This window comes from Anguilla rostrata, chromosome 14 (assembly GCF_018555375.3).
Source record: "Anguilla rostrata isolate EN2019 chromosome 14, ASM1855537v3, whole genome shotgun sequence".
In the NCBI taxonomy this organism is placed as follows: Eukaryota; Metazoa; Chordata; class Actinopteri; order Anguilliformes; family Anguillidae; genus Anguilla; species Anguilla rostrata.
The window spans coordinates 7,352,833-7,370,507 of record NC_057946.1 but is presented as its reverse complement, the minus strand read 5'-3'; the positions used below and the strand labels follow the sequence as shown (position 1 = coordinate 7,370,507).

General features: G+C 41.8%; 1 protein-coding gene across 1 annotated transcript; it reads right to left on the bottom strand.

Annotated features, from left to right (window-relative positions):
- Positions 1-402: 402 nt before the first annotated feature.
- LOC135238955 (transitional endoplasmic reticulum ATPase-like) lies at positions 403-16,259 on the bottom strand. Its single transcript, XM_064307164.1, has 17 exons — positions 16,099-16,259; positions 11,371-11,482; positions 10,670-10,842; positions 10,026-10,168; positions 9,590-9,720; positions 8,604-8,735; positions 8,348-8,450; positions 7,834-7,967; positions 6,746-6,881; positions 6,131-6,243; positions 5,626-5,790; positions 5,307-5,429; positions 4,973-5,185; positions 2,579-2,887; positions 2,238-2,393; positions 1,635-1,789; positions 403-972 (listed from the first exon to the last, which is right to left on the bottom strand). Exons 1-17 carry the CDS (start codon positions 16,113-16,115, stop codon positions 867-869), a joined length of 2,421 nt encoding a protein of 806 aa, XP_064163234.1. The 5' UTR covers positions 16,116-16,259; the 3' UTR covers positions 403-866.
- Positions 16,260-17,675: the final 1,416 nt, after the last annotated feature.

The following is a 17,675-nucleotide window of genomic DNA, read 5'->3' as shown; positions in this document are numbered from 1 at the left end:
TTTTCTGATAAAGATAAAGAAAAAGCTTACAAGCCAACTAAATCAAAATTCTGTTAATCCTTTACCAATTTCCAGCTATAAAACAAACCAGTTCAAATAAACCATTGATATTACAAATCACAACATTCTTCATAAATTATTTTTATATGTGCATAATATTAATCGAATATGCAAGACCCTAGCTTGTCAAGGTTAATGGCAGACTATTCCACAGTGATGGGAGTGAGGCTGCACTACGTGTGCAATGGCGTGACTGTAATATCTGAATGAAATCGCAAAGTTAAAATAAAAAATAAAATATATATATATATATATATAGAGGAAAGGAGGTTATGCGGTCTGCTCTCCTTAAAAAAAAAAGAAAGAATAGCATTTCAGGAAGCCACCAGCATCACACGAGCATTTGACAGGCACCATCACCAGTTAATTTATTGTTTTCCGTTCCATAAGGTTTTATTTTTAACAAACATTTTTCAAACTTCTAATACATTATATGCTACGTTCATAAAAAATGACGCCATTAGCAATTTTCCTTTTTCCCTTACAGACTAACATAGTAACCATGACTTACAGCGGCTCAAATTGTAAGGTTGTGAATTATAAAGTTGAGCATAAAGCCCCTCTACAGAGAATGTTCCCCACCCACCCCCTTCCATCTAATAACAGGCTCTGGAATAATGTTTCTCTCAAACCAGATCAAATATGAGCGGCTACATGCTTTCTCTGACATTTGTAGAGGCAGAGAGAGAGATGTTTTTTAAAAATTAACATTAAGAAGTATATAGTCTTAGAAATGTGGAATTTTCATATGTTTGTACAACATGGCCTGGTTGGATGGATTATTTTGGTCCAACGTGTGGTCAAGTTTAACCATAGAGGTCGTCATCATTGTCCTCGTTGAAGACGTTGCCACCGCTGCCCCCTGCTGATCCCTGGCTTGGTCCAGCACCACTCTGGCTACTGGTGGGGAATCTGAGAGGAAGAGGAGACGGCAAGGGTTGAATTGCAAGTTACATTGGCAGTTCTTCTTATATTTCAATCGCCATCAATTACCAATCTGAAGGTACTCTTGTTAAAACAAGATAATTCTCAAGTGCTGATCAAAACGTGAGTCTCTTGCAGTGTTCCCCAGACCCTGTGCTGTAATTCCATTGTGTATCACTAGTTTCTGCTTCAACTTAGTAGGATAGACTGACCAGTTATTTAAACCAGGCCATCCTTAGCTTTTTTGAATCATTCAGTGGTTTTTTCAGATTCTGTAAAGAACATCTGCCTATTATTGTTTCACTTATAATTCCCTATTTTAATTCTGCCTGAGTGGCCAGTGCTATCAGCCTGATGTCGTCCATCAATTTGGGAGGGTGCACACTGTCTACGTGTCCCCCCCCAATCCATGCAGCTAGCCATCGATGTCTCACTCTACAATTCACCAGCTGGCACAGGCACTCAAATTAAGATTTGTTCTGCCACCAGAAGAAGCCTCATTTCCCGAGACAAGGCTATGCCTAGCGCACACCTACTGGCAACAAACAGTCAGTTGCCCTAACTGCTGAGTCATAACCCTTTCAAACTCCATTGCTTAAACACAACAGTAAAACGGAGCGGATTTATGCAAGCTCAAGGCACCCACATACCTGAAGCTGCCGAACCCTCGGCTCTGTTGCAGTGTCTGTGCGAACATTTCGTATTTGCGGATATCGTTGTCGCTGACAGAGCGGCGGGCAAAGCGCATGGCCTCCTCAAAGTGGTCTTTCCGGATTTCGGGAACAGGATCATCCTCTTCGACCTCCTGCATGGAAGAGAGAGAACGTTAAATTTGTTTGTTCATTCTTTTTTTTTTTTCCCGTTTCCCCCTTTTATCCCAATTTTAAATCGCCTTATCCTATATCATTGGACCCCTGGCTATGGATTTTGGATAGCAGGCAGGCACGTGCCGACTGAATCCTCCCTAACGGTGGACGACGCCACTGCCAATGTTGCTTCGCTCCGCGGGGCTGCTAGCCACGGCCGGTGCTGGAGTTCTCCAGAATTGCTAATGGAGCTCGTCCATGCACTGGAACTAGAAGGAGAAGAGCGCTGTAACGGATGAGTCAACTAGCAGCCCCACGTTTGTTTATTACTCGCACATACGCAAGGGCAGATGTCCCTGGAAATGAAACTGGCAGGAAAACCTCTAATCGCAATCCCGATATTTGGGCTTTTTCCAAAGTCGTTGAATATTAAAACCAAAGTTTTACCATTGCAGAGGGATTGGTCTGCCTCTCTCGCTCCCGTCTGATCTCGTTCTCGATGCACTCTCTGATGGCCAGCTTGCAGGCGCGCTGGCAGATCTCTGTCAAGTCAGCTCCGGAGAAGCCATTGGTCATCTTAGCCAGGAAATCCACGTCCACATCCTAAATTACACAAATAGGACACATCATTTAGCCTCTTATAAAAGTATCATTGGGGCCACGCACACACAAAGGTATCATATGAACATAAATGTCAACCCATAGACCACTGATCAGGAATACACCACTGAATATTAGTCAGTGTTTATGACCATAGGCTGCTGATGGCAGGAGAGACAAGTTCTTGCCTTAGCGATGGGAGACTTCCTGAGGTTGGCCTTCAGGATGGCGATTCGGGACTTCTCGTCAGGCAGCGGGATGTAGATGAGCTGGTCCAGGCGTCCGGGTCGCAGGATGGCGGGGTCGATGATGTCAGGCCTGTTGGTGGCCCCGATGATGAAGACGTTCTTCTTGCTGGACATGCCGTCCATCTCGGTCAGGATCTGGTTGATGACCCGGTCAGCGGCTCCGCCTCCGTCCCCAACGTTACCGCCGCGAGCCTTGGCGATGGAGTCCAGCTCGTCGAAGAACAGCACGCACGGGGCAGCCTGACGGGCCTGTGGACAGTACAGCAGGGGTCGTAATGTCAACTTCGGTTCTACTGCAGTCATAGGAACATGAAAATAGTGTGCTCTGGGCTATTCTATGCACTGCGCGGAGTTCTCTTTCCTACAAGATCCAGAACCAGATCTTCCAAAAAATGTTTCATTGTCTCCTGCGTGCGTGTGTGTGTGCTGTATGTATCTACACACACAGGAGACAAGCACACATTTTTTGGAAGATCTTGTTCTGGATCTTACGAGGAAGCAGTTTTCTATGCAATGCGCACAACAAGCAGGTGGTTCTGGGTGTAGTGTATATATATATATATATATATATATATATACATATATAGGGGTGTAACGATTGACAAACTTCACGACTCAATTTGAAACAATATGGTGATTTCACGATTCCATGTTTTTGATACAGTGAAAAAGAATGCCTGAGGATGTGCAAATGACACCTTGTTGTTAGCTGTATATGCATTTCTGTATATACATTGCTTCTAGTTTATGATCCAGGCAAGTGAAAGCATTCATTTTAAAAATGTTCTCCAAAACGAAACAATTCCATTTATATTCTGTTCCAAGTAACTTAAGCCAATACATACACCAAAACCATGACCTAAAAACAGTGAACACACTTTATTGTAGGTTTAGTGAACTATTATACCGCAGAGTGACTACCGTACACAGCATACGGGAAGAAAATTCTATTTCTTGGATTACCTTATATAAGAGGATGTGTTACATAATATATCTTGTGTAACAGTATACATTATGTAACAGTAATAGCTACAATTTATCTACACTGTCCCATAATGTATAATTTCAAGATGGTTTCTAATTCCAAACACATACAAAATGACAAACAAAAAAGTAATACACAAAGCTGTTAGCAAAGTCTTTCTTCAGACCAGCTGACAGGGATGACAGGTTTCCAGCATCTAAGCTTTAAAGCATGATAGAAGAGGAGCAACACTTTCTGACTCATACCAAAGACTCTTAGCCTACGGAGCAAATACAGGCGCTGTTATACCTTAGAACAGATGCTCTCTATGTGGACGCTCCATGTCAGTTTGTTATCTATATGTACTCCTAAATACCTATATGAGCTGATCTGTGCAATGCTCTGGTCATGTATGATCACAGGCGAGTGATCACCCGTAGTCTTGGGGTCAAACACCATTTCCTCTGTTTTCTTGGTGTTAAGGATAAGGAAATGCTCATTGCACCACTGTACAAAGCTCTGGATCACTCTCTCCTTTGTTATGTACGGTTTATTGTTTTGGGAACACCTTTGTCTTTTTGGGAATTACAGTGTCAACACAGAATGTGATGTAATCTGTAATAACCTCTGTGGCATCGTCTAGGGTCGGCTCACTAAAAAGCACATCCCAATCAGCGCATAGAAAACACCCCTTGAGTGTTTCGACGCATTGACAGATTTAATGGTGGGCTTGCTGCTCACCATTAAATCAATATTTTTTCAATTGAGGTCAACAGGAAAATTAATCAGGAGAAACAATGCTTGTAGTATCTACTGCATATCTGGCAGCAGCATGGTGGTTTGAGGCTCATTTGATACTTTGGACTCTTGATGACTTAAAGCCATTTAGCCAACAAATGTGTTCCATACTGTATCAGCATAATTTACAGCTAAATCTAGTCCCACCCCCCAATTCCCATAGAGATCCATTCAAATGCAAAGAGTTTTTGTATCGCTTGTAGGACATCCTGAAAATAAGATATCCAGACTCTGATGATGTTGACAGGTCACAGACATCAGGAAGTCATGGCATGCAAATTATATGCAAATGATATGCAACCAAATACAAAACATGACTCTTTACTTGACATTATGTTAATTTGTCTACTGTATAAGTGAATTTCCCTGTTTCTAGCTTTTCCCCAAACAGTTCACTTCAGCAAAAGTAAACAAGCAAATGGTGGCACAGGAGATCTCAGGAGTGCATTTGTTTAATTTTTGCTAATTTTCTAACCAATGATTTGTTGTTAAGACCATTAAAAGCTTAATTTTTGGGCTTGGCCCATTTTTTTGCCCAGGAGTGTATGTATGTATGTATGTCGACTAATCACCTTGTCAAAAATTTCCCGGACGTTGGCTTCAGACTCTCCGAACCACATGGTGAGCAGCTCTGGGCCTTTGATGGAGATGAAGTTGGCCTGACACTCATTGGCGATGGCCTTCGCCAAGAGTGTTTTACCACAACCAGGCGGTCCGTAGAACAGCACTCCCTTGGAAGGGGTCATTCCAAACTTCAGGAATTTGTCTGGATGCTCCACAGGGTACTAGAAGGGAACAAAATAATGAATTATTTTTTGAAAAAAACAAACGTCAGTCTGTTGATCTGTTCATCTGTTCAACAGCTGAACTGAATGCTGCCATGTAGCCAGGGCACGTGTAACTTACCTGTACAAGCTCCTGCAGCTCTCTTTTGACGTCCTCCAGACCACCGATATCCTCCCAGGTGATATTGGGCACTTCCACCACCGTCTCTCGCAGGGCTGAGGGGTTGCTCTGGCTCAGGGCCCACTTTAAATCAAGCGCATAACACAGAAGTCAACCAATCGGTTTTTCAACTGTAATTTAAAGCACATCCCGCCAAGTGGCTTTAAACAGCATCTGGGCAGTCAACAGCACGTATTCACAAACCTACACTGGTGAAATCTGGCATGGCACAAATCTAGCAGTGTCATGTTCCAACAGCATCACACTGTGAAGTTCTCACCCTGAAGTCATCCATGGTGACGGCCAGGGAGTTCATGACCTCTGCGTCGATGGTCTCGTCCTCCAGGTCGATCAGGTCCATCTTCTTCCTGATGGCCTGGAGGGCGGCTTCTGAGCACAGAGCAGCCAGGTCTGCTCCCACGTGGCCATGAGTCTCGTTAGCGACCTGCAGTCACACACACGTGCGCACACGCAGAAATGAATAAATCCAGAATGAGGCTCTGTTAAAGAACATAATACAAACGGTCTACTCCCCTGCTCCACATGATATAGGACCTGTTACATGTAACATTCAATTCTACCACTCTCTGGAACAGACTAATGCCACTAATTCACCACAGTGACATTCCGTATGAGGGTCATGTAAATCCTGGTATTGGGAAAACAACTGAGCTTGAGTAATGGAGCTGAAAGGGCCAGTGGAATGGCTTATGTTGAAGTAAGCTCCATGTATATTGCTATGGGAGTAATGAAATGGATTGCGAGACTACATTTTAGAGACAAACCTGCTCAAGATCGACATCGTCAGCCAGTTTCATGTTCTTAGTGTGGATCTGGAGGATTTCCAGTCGCCCTGTTGCATCTGGAATGCCAATGTCCACCTCCCGGTCAAAGCGGCCTTGACACAAAGTCAACACATCGATCAGCAAAGACACGGGTTTACACGAGAACAGACACCCAGCTAAAATATTCATTCCACACTCTGAAATACATTGCCTGTTACAGAATTAAATGAAAGCACAAAAGTCAAAACTTCAGGGAGAGGTATAAAGGGCTCCCCTCACACAAGATTCAAATTCAGAGATATAGCAAACAACCTCACAAACAGTCCTCCTTCAGATCCTGGCAGATATTTAGGCAGCACACCTGACCAACGTTCCCACAACGACTGAAAAAGCACAAGCTCAGATTTCGACAGTTGTTGAGACTTTTTGGGGACGTTTTTGAGTTGACTGATGGATTTGAGGGAGAACATAACTGCATAATTTACTTCACTGAGGAGAATGAGCATATGAAAATCTAAATGACACTCTTTTTTTAAGCGAACTCCTTGTGGTCACAGGCACATGAAGACAGATCACAGAGTTATCGTTGCAACGACGATGTGAGAGACCGCTCACCGAATCGCCTGAGGGCTGGGTCAATGCTGTTGGGTCTGTTTGTGGCCGCCATGACGATCACATGGGCCCTCTGCTTCAGCCCGTCCATGAGCGTGAGCAGCTGGGAGACAATGCGCCTCTCCACCTCTCCGTGAGTCTGGGGGAAGCAGAGCCGCTGCCGTGAGCCCTTCATTCACACTCAACAACAGTCTGAGCAAGCGGCTGTTAAAGAGCCGGGGCTCGAACTGAAGAGTCCAAATTCAGTCCAGTCCTAACCCAGCGGGACTCTGCCGAAGTACTCCTGGATTAAAGACACTGAAGCTGAAATCACAGCGAGAGCATTGCGCAAGCATTGCACGCGTGACCCGGGATTTTACATGTGCCTACCCACACTTGACATGCACGTGCCCTCACAGGCAGCAGTTCCATGATCAATCCCCGGTAGGCGTGCATGCGCGCATGAACGTGTGTGTGTAAACATCGATTCATCCCGGGAGTCGGTGAAAATATATCACTCAAACTTCTGACTGAGGTTTTTATAGAAAATAAGTGTTATTGTCCCATTGGTTGGGTGGCTGGTGGAGGGTGGGGGGTGTTCGAATCCTGTACGATGGAATTTGTTTAATGGAATTTGTAGCCTGCATGTTTTCCGTGTATTTAAAGCCATTTAAGCTTACTTGCACAGCAAGAACGACAGACTTGGTAGTATAAGATCAGTTACACCACTGAACAAAACTGATATACGGACGCCCTGTAAATAAAGCACTAGGGGCATTTAAACAATATTCAAGCCCGTGCAATTTCCTCTTCTTGATTGTTTTTTTCCTTCACCCTTGGATTTTACAGTGTGTGCTTACGGTCTTTTCCTTTTCAGATCGATGTAAAAAAATAAATAAAAAGTCTGCTCATTCACCCAGGGTGAATTGGCCTTCGGCTGACTTAGTTCAGAATACATCCAGTTCCACGTGAGCCGTTTAACCCACTTCTGAAAACAACGTCAATTAATTGAACTTCACTGATATTCAAATGAAAAATACTGTACACGGCCCAGTTTCCCATATAAACACCTGACAATCTTCTAGATGGTTATAAAGGTGTGTCAGCTTTACCTTTTCTCTTTTTGGTGCAATGGCATCAAGCTCATCAATAAAGATAATGGCTGGAGCATTCTTTTCAGCTTCTTCAAAGGCTTTTCTCAGATTGCTTTCTGACTCTCCAGCAAGTTTACTCATAATTTCAGGGCCTGAAAAGCAAATTAATAAGAATTAAACAAAAGCCTAAGGCTCACTTTCACCAAATGAAGACCACAATAGTTTAAATGCTCTTAATTACAACCATTTAACGGGAGTGGTCTCCAAATGTATTCATACCCACAATCCATTAACAAAGACTAAAAGGAAATACAAGCACACCATCAACTGTTTTTCTTAAATGGTTGCTCGAACAACTGTTTTACTTGTGAATGTCTTTTCAAAAAAGATGTATAATATTCACAATGCCAATGTTGCGTACACCTACAGACTTCCCCTTGACGACTGTACACTTCCAAGCCTTCAACTAAATATTTCTGGTGCAATTAAGCAATGACATGAAATTAGAATGATGTTGCATACACTCTCTTACCATTGATGAGGAAGAAAAACGCTCCAGTTTCATTTGCAACAGCACGAGCAATCAACGTCTTTCCTGTTCCAGGAGGTCCATACAGCAGGATGCCACGTGGGGGCTGGGCACAGAAATTGACAACGAAAATGTAACCGTTAAACACAAAATATTTCGGATTTTTCTCATTTATATTACAATGATTTAATTGAATGTTTTTGGCTTATTTATTAGCATTAATTTTGAACAACTTCAAAAATGACAGAGCTTCTCTCACCTTCACACCAATGGCTTTGAACAGAGCCGGGTGTCTCAGGGGTAGCTCCACCATCTCTTTGATTTGGGCCAGCTGCTTCCTAACTCCTCCAATATCATCATAGCCAACCTCATTCAGTGACTCCTCTTCATCCTGGAAACAGCAAAGTGTGTTAGTGACAGCATCTTCTTTTTTGTACTTTAGTTCAGTTTTGCTTTCATTACAATTCAAAGACACCTCAGCAAAGCCACTTAAAAAGAGGTGCCTTTTATCAGAGGAGCAGTTAAGAGCAGCTTCAAGTGAAATTTATATCTGGGTCTTGTTGGTAAGCACAGAAAGCTAAAGAAAAAGCACAGTGCTGAAGGACACAATTTCTTCAACCCTTGTATGATTACACTACGTTTTGTAGCTCTCGCTAATTCTATTCTGCAAGTCTCCTCCATCTATTTAATAAAATACATTTACCTTTCAATAACATTGTTTTCAGTAATTCTGAGACCACAGTACTTCGAATTTGTAATGAACTAAAAATTGTAATGAGTTTCAATAAAAACATGACTCGTTTAGCCGGTAAAATTTGAACAACCAGTACATAAAAAAATAAATGGAGCCTCAGGACAGTAAACTTGAAGAGCAAGCAACAATTTTAGGATTCAACTTTTTAAATTAAAGAAAAGTACAACTCCGACTTTATAAGCACTTTCGTTTTCCCATTTAACGTCAGTGAGATTACTATGGTGATATTCAAATTCCACTTCATTTGTGTCTTGCTGGCAACAACTGAATCGTCGTCAATCAGCATTCTAGTGTTACTGGACCTGAATTTATTTTACATCTGTACATTTTAGGAAATAAAGTTTACTGTAAGGTAATGAGCAACATCAATCACAAAATCAAATTCTACTATGCCTCCCTAGTTGAGTTGAGTAGTAGTAATTGAGTTAATGGCCATATTGAGGAAAAGCTGAATCCAAGCTAGTGTAATCACGTCTGCAGCTCTGACCTACCTCACGTTTTATGGGCTCTCCCTCACAGTGGATAACTGTGTCTGGAGCCACTATACAGTAGGGGTTGGGGTCCGTCTCCACCACTTTGAATTCAACAGCTCGCATCCCTCCTCTGACCAGGAAAATATCTCCTGCAAAGAGAGAAGCAATGGGACTTTCATCTTCAAAAACATGATCTCTCAGAACCACTGAAATAAATCACGACCATTTCACAACTAATTTTGAACTTCCCCCAACCTTTCGGCAGTAAAATAAATCAGGATATGATCTCATTAAATTTCAAGATGAAAATTAATCTGGAGGAAGTGAACATTTGAAAAATAAACTGACTGAATTCCATTGTGGGGGACAACCGTACCAGAAAACTAAAAATGATCACTACTATCCTGAGAAAATAAATGGGTTCACGGTACACATGGTTGTTGCTCACATTTACCTTTCCTTATAGGCCTGTAGGCTTCCAGGAAATATGGCTTGAGATAAACCTCAAACAGGTTCCCTGTGATGCCCTCCACTGTGTCATCAATGGGAAGAACATGAATGCGCTTCCCATACTTCACATCCGGACATGGCTGAATGCTATACAAAAACAAAATGTCACCATCATCACATTTTTTTATTGAAGTTTAAAATACACTTTCACTCGTAACCTACATTCAGAAGATAAAGCACTTGGTGTTTTTGTCAGTTCACATGAGGATATAGATTCAAAGATTTGTCCAGCTTCTTTAATTGGTGATATAGGCGGTTTGTGCTAACAGCAACCTTACTCTAACTAAAACTTAACAACCATTCAGAGCCTCCTTTTTCAGGTAGGCTGTAAGTACACGCTCACGACAGCTACAAAGAGCATACCCTTTGGAAAGAAATAAATACCACTCATTTCAGATATTAAGTAGGAAATGGCTGTGCAGATCAAAGGAATAAGGAAACTACACTATTTATTTTCATTGAAGAGGAGTATAAAAATGTAAATATTTCAGTTTACTGGCATCATAGTCAAACAATAAAGCACTGGTATCTAAGTGCGCATGCGATGCTGAGAGCGAAATACTGCCATACTACCACTACACAGCTCACCTGATGACGTCTCCCAGACGCACCCGCAGGTTGTTGCGGACAACCCTGTTCATGCGCACTTTCTCGTCGGAGCAGGTGTCGTCGGAGAGCACGATGCACACCGTCTCCCTCCTCTTCTTCCCCTTCATCAGCACCGTGTCTCCTCTGAAGAGCTGCAGCTCGTCCATCTTGGCCTGCCGAGCGGAGCAGAAAGGGGAAAAGGACGAGGGCGATCCCTTTAAAAACCAACGCGGGTCGAATTCAACGGGGCGCATGCGTTGCCAAATGGATGCCCGTGCTGAAATCAGCTCACAACCGTGCGCATGAGCGGAATGCTGCCCCTTTATCGGCTACTGTGGCCAAAGCTTCAGAACAGAATACGACGAGGCAGAAATTATCAAAGGGAGAAGTATACATACAAGGATTGCTCATACATTTTAAATGGTATGTCAGCATTCCATTATCTTATAATGTAAATGAATAAAGTTTGCTCTGCCTAACCGCAATGTAAAAATCAGATGTGAAAACAGTGCTGGACATTAAAATGTATCTTTACGGTGACATATTGGTATTGGTAACAGTAAGATATTTGTATCATTAAGTAGAACTGGGACACAAAAGTATGAGTAAATTCTTAATGATACCCAGCCATATAAATAAACTGGTATGATGTTATTGTAGAAAACCAAAAATCAAGTATAAAAATGAAGTCAAAAACATACCTGAGAAAGAGAGACCACACTATTATCTTCATTTATGGATTCATCCACAATCAACCTGTTGGGTCTATTCTTTTGTTTTAAAATTGCAGTAGACAGGTCATCATTTTTCTGTCTGTGAAAAAAAATGACATTCATTCTTCTTTACAATTGTCATTTATGAGAAGCTCTTACCCTTTATTATTCTAAATCCAATCAAATAAATTATATGATTCAGCATTTGTAATATAATCTTGCATTATTACACGCTTAAGCAAATGCAATTTCTCTGTTCAGTAATTTAATTATTTAGACAGCATATATTGCCACACACGAAGCAGCCCGCAAGTTTTTGACAGTGACAATATTTGTTGTTTTGGCACTGTACTCCAGCATATTGGTGCAGACTGTCAGCTTTAATTTAAGGGTGTATCCATATTCAGTCATCCATGAGGGAATTAAAGCCCCTTTCATACATAGTCCATCTTCAGTTCCTGTTTGATTCAGGGAATTTTTGCCTTCAGTCTTGTCTTCAGAAACTGAAATCCATGTTCAGTTTGATTCAGGTCGGGTGACTGACTGGCCAGTCAAAAACATTCCACTTTTGGGCCCTGAAAAGCTCCTTGGTTGCTTTAGCAGTGTGTTTGGGGTCATTGTACTGCTGCAAAGTGAATCTCCATCCAATGAGGTTTGAGGAATTCAGCTGGATCTAGTTCAGGTTCAGGTTACTTTATTTGTACCCGTAGGTAGATTGGGTCTGCAGTAGATTCATCCATCTTGACACAATTTGAAAACAACACAGACAGTAGACAAACATAATACAATAAATAAAATAAATAAAAGTACTCAAGATTCCAATCATTACTAAAACCACTAAAACTAAAGATAAAATAAATAAAATAAATAGATAAAACCTTGCTTCTATATCATCTGTGCAATGTTGCTACGACTTGTTCATCTGAGTGACGGCTGCTGGAACATAGCTATTTTTATACCACTTTGTTCTGCACTTTGGGACTATAAACCTTCATCCAGGAGGAAGAAGCTGAAATTCACTGTGCAAGAGGTGGGAGTCGTCATCTGAGCAATGTTTCTGTACACGTCAGAATTCATCCTGCTGCTATAAGAAGTCACATCATCAATAAAAACAAGTGCGTCAGTTCCAGAGGCAGTCATACATGGCCAGGCCATAACAATACCTCCACCATGTTTCACAGTCGAGGGGTTATGCTTTGGATCATGAGCAGTTACGTTCCTCCTCCTCACTTTTCTCTTTCCATCACTTTGGGGCAGGTTAATATTCCAAAATACTCTGTTCCAGAATGCCAGTTTCCAGTTTTTCATAATATACTTTTTAGCACTCTCCTCTGGCTGTTCTGTCCTTGAGGCTTACCAGTGATTTGAATCTTGCAGTGACCCCTTCATGTTATGTGGGCTCACTTCAGGTTACCTGGATGTGATCAACTTTTCATTTCAGTCTTTGACACATGTATGCCGACATGCTGGAGAGTGTTCCTGATCGGTTCCTCAGTTGAAAAAGGGTTTTTCTTCACAACTGAAAGTATTCTTGGGTCATCAACTACAGTGGTCTTCCATGGTCTGTCAGGTTATTGCTAGCGCTGAGCTCACCAGTGCGATCCGGCTCCTTAATGTACCAAACGGTTGACTTTTGACACCCAATGTTTTGGCTATGTCACTCATTGATTGATTATGCTTTTTCCACCCCATGAGGGCTTGCATCACTGATACTGTCACTTCTGTGGTCCGCACATTGTGAGACAACAACTGGCTACAAATGCAAATGCAGCACCTCAAATGAACTCTAGACCTTTTGTTAGCTTTCATGTGCATAAGCTGTTTCTCTGCCAAAGCAAACAGCTGGCCAAGAAACAGCTGAGTGGCCAATTGTCCAGTTATTTTCAATACCCCAAAACGGGGGGACTACGAATATAAATGGCTTCAATTCCTACATGGGTCACCCAATATAGATAGATAGATAGATCCAAATACCCGCAAATTACAGCTGACAGTCTGCATTTTATATGTATATTCATTGTTTCATTCCAAATCTGATGTACTGTAGTACAGAGCTACAACAACAATTGTGTCACAGTCCAAATACTTAGACTGCACTGTACATAGCCTAGTTCAAATGCATATTGGTGTAGGCTCATCGTATCAGGGCTCTACAGTGCTCCCATTTTAGGAGCATATGCTCCTTAAAATTGATATGTGCTATCTGAAAAAATAATTTAGTAGCACATCTAAGTGGGATACATTAGTGTGCTCCTAATTTTTTAAACTTAGGAACAAATGTTCTCCTCTAGGAAAATGTTAGCATAGAGTCCTGCATATAAATATTCAACATGGGAAACAAAAAACCCTATTATGTTATATTTTAAGAGACACTACTGAGGTCAGGGCTCTGTGAAGGCCAGTCCAGTTATTCCACATCAAACTCGACAAACCATTTTTTTATGGACCTTGCTTTGTGCACAGGGGCATTGTCATTCTGAAACAGGAAAGGCCTTCCCCAAACTGTTTCCACAAAGGTGGAAGCACACAATTGTCTAGAACATCATTGTATGCTGGAGCATTATGATTTCCCTTCACTGTAAGGGGCCAAGCGCAATCCATGAAAAACAGGCCTAGACCATTATTCCTCATCTACCAAACTTTACAGTTGGCACTATGCATTCGGCAAACCCAGATTCGTCCGTCAGACTGCCCGATAGTGAAGCGTGATTCATAACTCCAGAGAATGTGTTTCCACTGCTCCAGAATCCAATGGCGGTGTGCTTTACAGCACTCCAGCTAACGCATGGCATCATGCATGGTGATCTTAGGCTTGTATGCAGCTGCTCAGCCAAGGAAACCCATTTCATGAAGCTCCAGACAAACAGTTCTTGTGCTGGCGTTGCTTCCAGAGGTAGTCAGGAATTCGGTAGTGAGCGCTGCAACACTCAGACAACTATTACGTGCTACACACTTCAGCACTTGGTGGTCCTGTTCTGTGCCCTTCTGTTCTGAAGCCTACTGCTTCATGGCTGAGCTGTTGTTGCTCCTAGACGTTTCCACGTCACAATAACATCACTTTGATTTGACCAGGGCAGCTCTAGCAGGGTAGAAATTTGACAAACTGGATTGTTGAAAAGGTGGCATCCTATGACAGTGCCACGTTGAAAGTCACAGAGCTCTTCAGTGCAACCCATTCTACTGCCACTGTTTGTCTATGAAAATTTAATGGCTGTATGTTTTGTTTTACGCACCTGTTAGAAATAGGTGTGGCTGAAATAGCCGAACCAACTAATTAGAAGGGGTGTCCACATACTTTTGGCCAGGTAGTGTAACTAGCAAGCAAGTAAGCTACATTAAGTGACGAACAAAATGCTAAATAATGAGTTTGTGAGCCAACCGTGGCTCTTTAGATCAAACGATAGCAAGCAAATAATTAGCCAGATGGCTAGTCGCTTGCCTATCCGACTAGCGTCAAGTTACTAACTTAGCTAGCAAGCACTTGTCACTAAGTGTCTGTATGTAACATAATAAGTAACGTTCAGACAAGAACTCAACGTTGAACTAATGTTAGCCAGACTATAATTAACCTTAGCGTCACCGCTTTGTAACAAACTAGCTATACATCTACACACTTGCAAGTTCGTGAGTGCAGGCCTGATGTGATGACACAGCAAGAAACCGCAAGAGATCCTTAGTCTAAACCGTAACACTCACAATCTGGACACTTCTGTAATTTAACATGAATTAGCTCGACTATATACAAGGAAGCTGTTATGGGAACGTTGGCTAACAATTAAATTTCGAATTATCTAGCTAGGTATTCTCTCAATCATGTCATTGTAGCTGTCGTTTTTGGTTAATCTAACCTTAACAGACTGGGGTAAAAGAAATTCCATTTTGATTAGGATTATGTGGCATCGTGGCGAGCTAGTAATGGAACGCACGTTAGCCAGCTAGTCAAATTAGCTAGCTAGATCTACATATAAAATAACATTGACTTTCATTAGGAGCTGGCTATGGTTAGATCAATAGTTAGCAAGCTAAAATTGATACACTGGGCAGGTAACGTTAGCTAGCTAACGCAGCACTGTCTTTCTTATTAGCCTGTGCCGGTAAAGTTAGGCCAGTGCCTGCTCGTTGAAAAGAATGACTCGCTGGAATAAGTTAACGTTAGCTAGTCTAACCACATGCCGTTATTTAGCGAGGCAGTAACGTTGCAACTTATGTTTAAGTACACACTAGCTAGCTAGCAACAAAATCATTTGAAACAGCAGCACAACAAATAGCTACATTTTGTGTGCCCACTGTTTTGAATCTTGATATCAATTTGGCTTAAGCTAGCTAGCTACTAACGATCTGGGGTAGCTAGGTAGCACGCTTGCTTCGCTTCTCTACAGTGCTCATATAGCTAAAATGGTTAGTTAGCAGCTATTTAACAAGCTATTTTGAACTTAAGGTTGGGTAGACTAGTTAACAATAGCTCCCTTGCTCGTAAGTGATGCGTGTTTTTACAGTGAAGGACTCGGGTGCAAATGATGATAGTTAGAACAGCTAGCTCTCTACCACCTTGAACATTTGGCCCCGTGACGTTGGGATAAAAACGTCAAGACTGTTTCTGTTCCTCCCTGTTTGCTGAGGTAAAATCTCATCGGCGACGAATCATTACTAAATCATTTTCTAAAACTTAGGGGGGAAATGCTGTCATGTTTTATCAAGGTTAATAGATATACTTACTCTCCACCTGAAGCCATGTTGGTCCTCCTGATCTCTGAAAAGTGATTTTTTTTTTCTTTCACAACGCTCTATCCGCAGCTATATTCCTGTAAAACTGAATCCAAGGCCGCTCACTCATCTCAGAACTGCGGAGAAACTACCCATACCAGAGGATAGAACTAACCAATCAGAAAAAACGTTATTGCTTCACTTCATTTAGTATCTATGTGGTCATTGGTCATGTTACACAAGAGTTATCCAATCGGATAATAAATACAAACTGCGGAAACATGTTCCTCCAAGCAACGTAGATGCTGTCTGATGAAAAACACATCTTCAACGTACAATCATATGAAGTTACTCACAGATAGCCTACAAAGTACTGTGTAAAAGTCATTAATTCAAATCTAGGCCTGCCATTGAAAGTATTGATATTAAAATTGTGCCAAGTTACATGATTTGTATGGTATAAAAACAAGCAGGAACTATTTTTTCCTGACAGAATAATTGTTTTTGTACAATTAACGACCAGAGATTTTTGCTTAACGATGGTGCAAATAGAACAATTAACCAGAGTTTTGCTTGACAGTGATAAAAATACACAAACATAAAAGTAACTGATATATAGGCCTACAGATCATTGTGGTTTATTCCTTATACACTACATGACCAAAAGTATACACCCCTTAGCCTGGGGCTGTTTTTCAAGGTTTTGTCTAGGCCTCTTAACAATGTCGTGCTTCCCCAACAGTTTGGGGAGTCCCCTTTCTTGTGTCTGAATGAAAATGGCCCCGGGCACACAGCGAAGTCCATATAGAAATAGTTTTGTCCAGGACAGTGTGGAAGAACTTGACTGGCCTGCACAGAGCCCTGACCTCAGCTCCATCCAACACCTTTGGGGTCCATTGGAAAACCAACTGCAAGCCAGGCCTAATGGCCCAATCAGTGCCTGACCTCGCTAATGCACTTCTGGTTGAATGGAAGCAAATCCCTGCAGCAGTGCTCCAACATCTGGTATAAAGCCTTCCCGCAAGAGTGGGTGTTGTTATAGCAGCAAAGGGTAGACCAACTCCACATTAATGGCAATACTTTTGGATGAGATATTGGATGTCAGTTATCCACATACTGTGGTCCACGTTACAATACACACACACACACACACACACACACACACACACACACGTGTATATATATATATATATATATATATATACATAGCCCAAAATTATTCATACTCGTGCCATATTTTGAGTTATACTGAATTTTTATTTAACAAATAGGTTTCTTCTGGCTGGAAATGACATAAGAAGGTGACAAAAGATGGTAAAACATTGTGTGGGGTGACATAGCTCAAGAGGTAAGAGCGGTTGTGTGGCAGTTGGAGGGTTGACGGTTTGATCCCCGCCCTGGGTGTGTCGAAGTGTCCCTGAGCAAGACACCTAACCCCTAACTGCTCTGTTGAATGAGAGGCGTCAATTGTAAAGCGCTTTGGATAAAAGTGCTATATAAATGCAGTCCATTTTACCATTTTTTTTTTTTTTACATTTTGACAAAACATTCCATGTCCAGAATTATTCATACCCTTTCTCAGTAATCAA

Coding starts and splice junctions, on each gene's coding strand:
- LOC135238955 (XM_064307164.1), bottom strand. Junction 10,169..10,669: donor CGTCTGGGAGACGTCATCAG/GTGAGCTGTGTA, acceptor GTTTTTGTATAG/CATTCAGCCATGTCCGGATG. Junction 9,721..10,025: donor CTACAGGCCTATAAGGAAAG/GTAAATGTGAGC, acceptor CTCTCTTTGCAG/GAGATATTTTCCTGGTCAGA.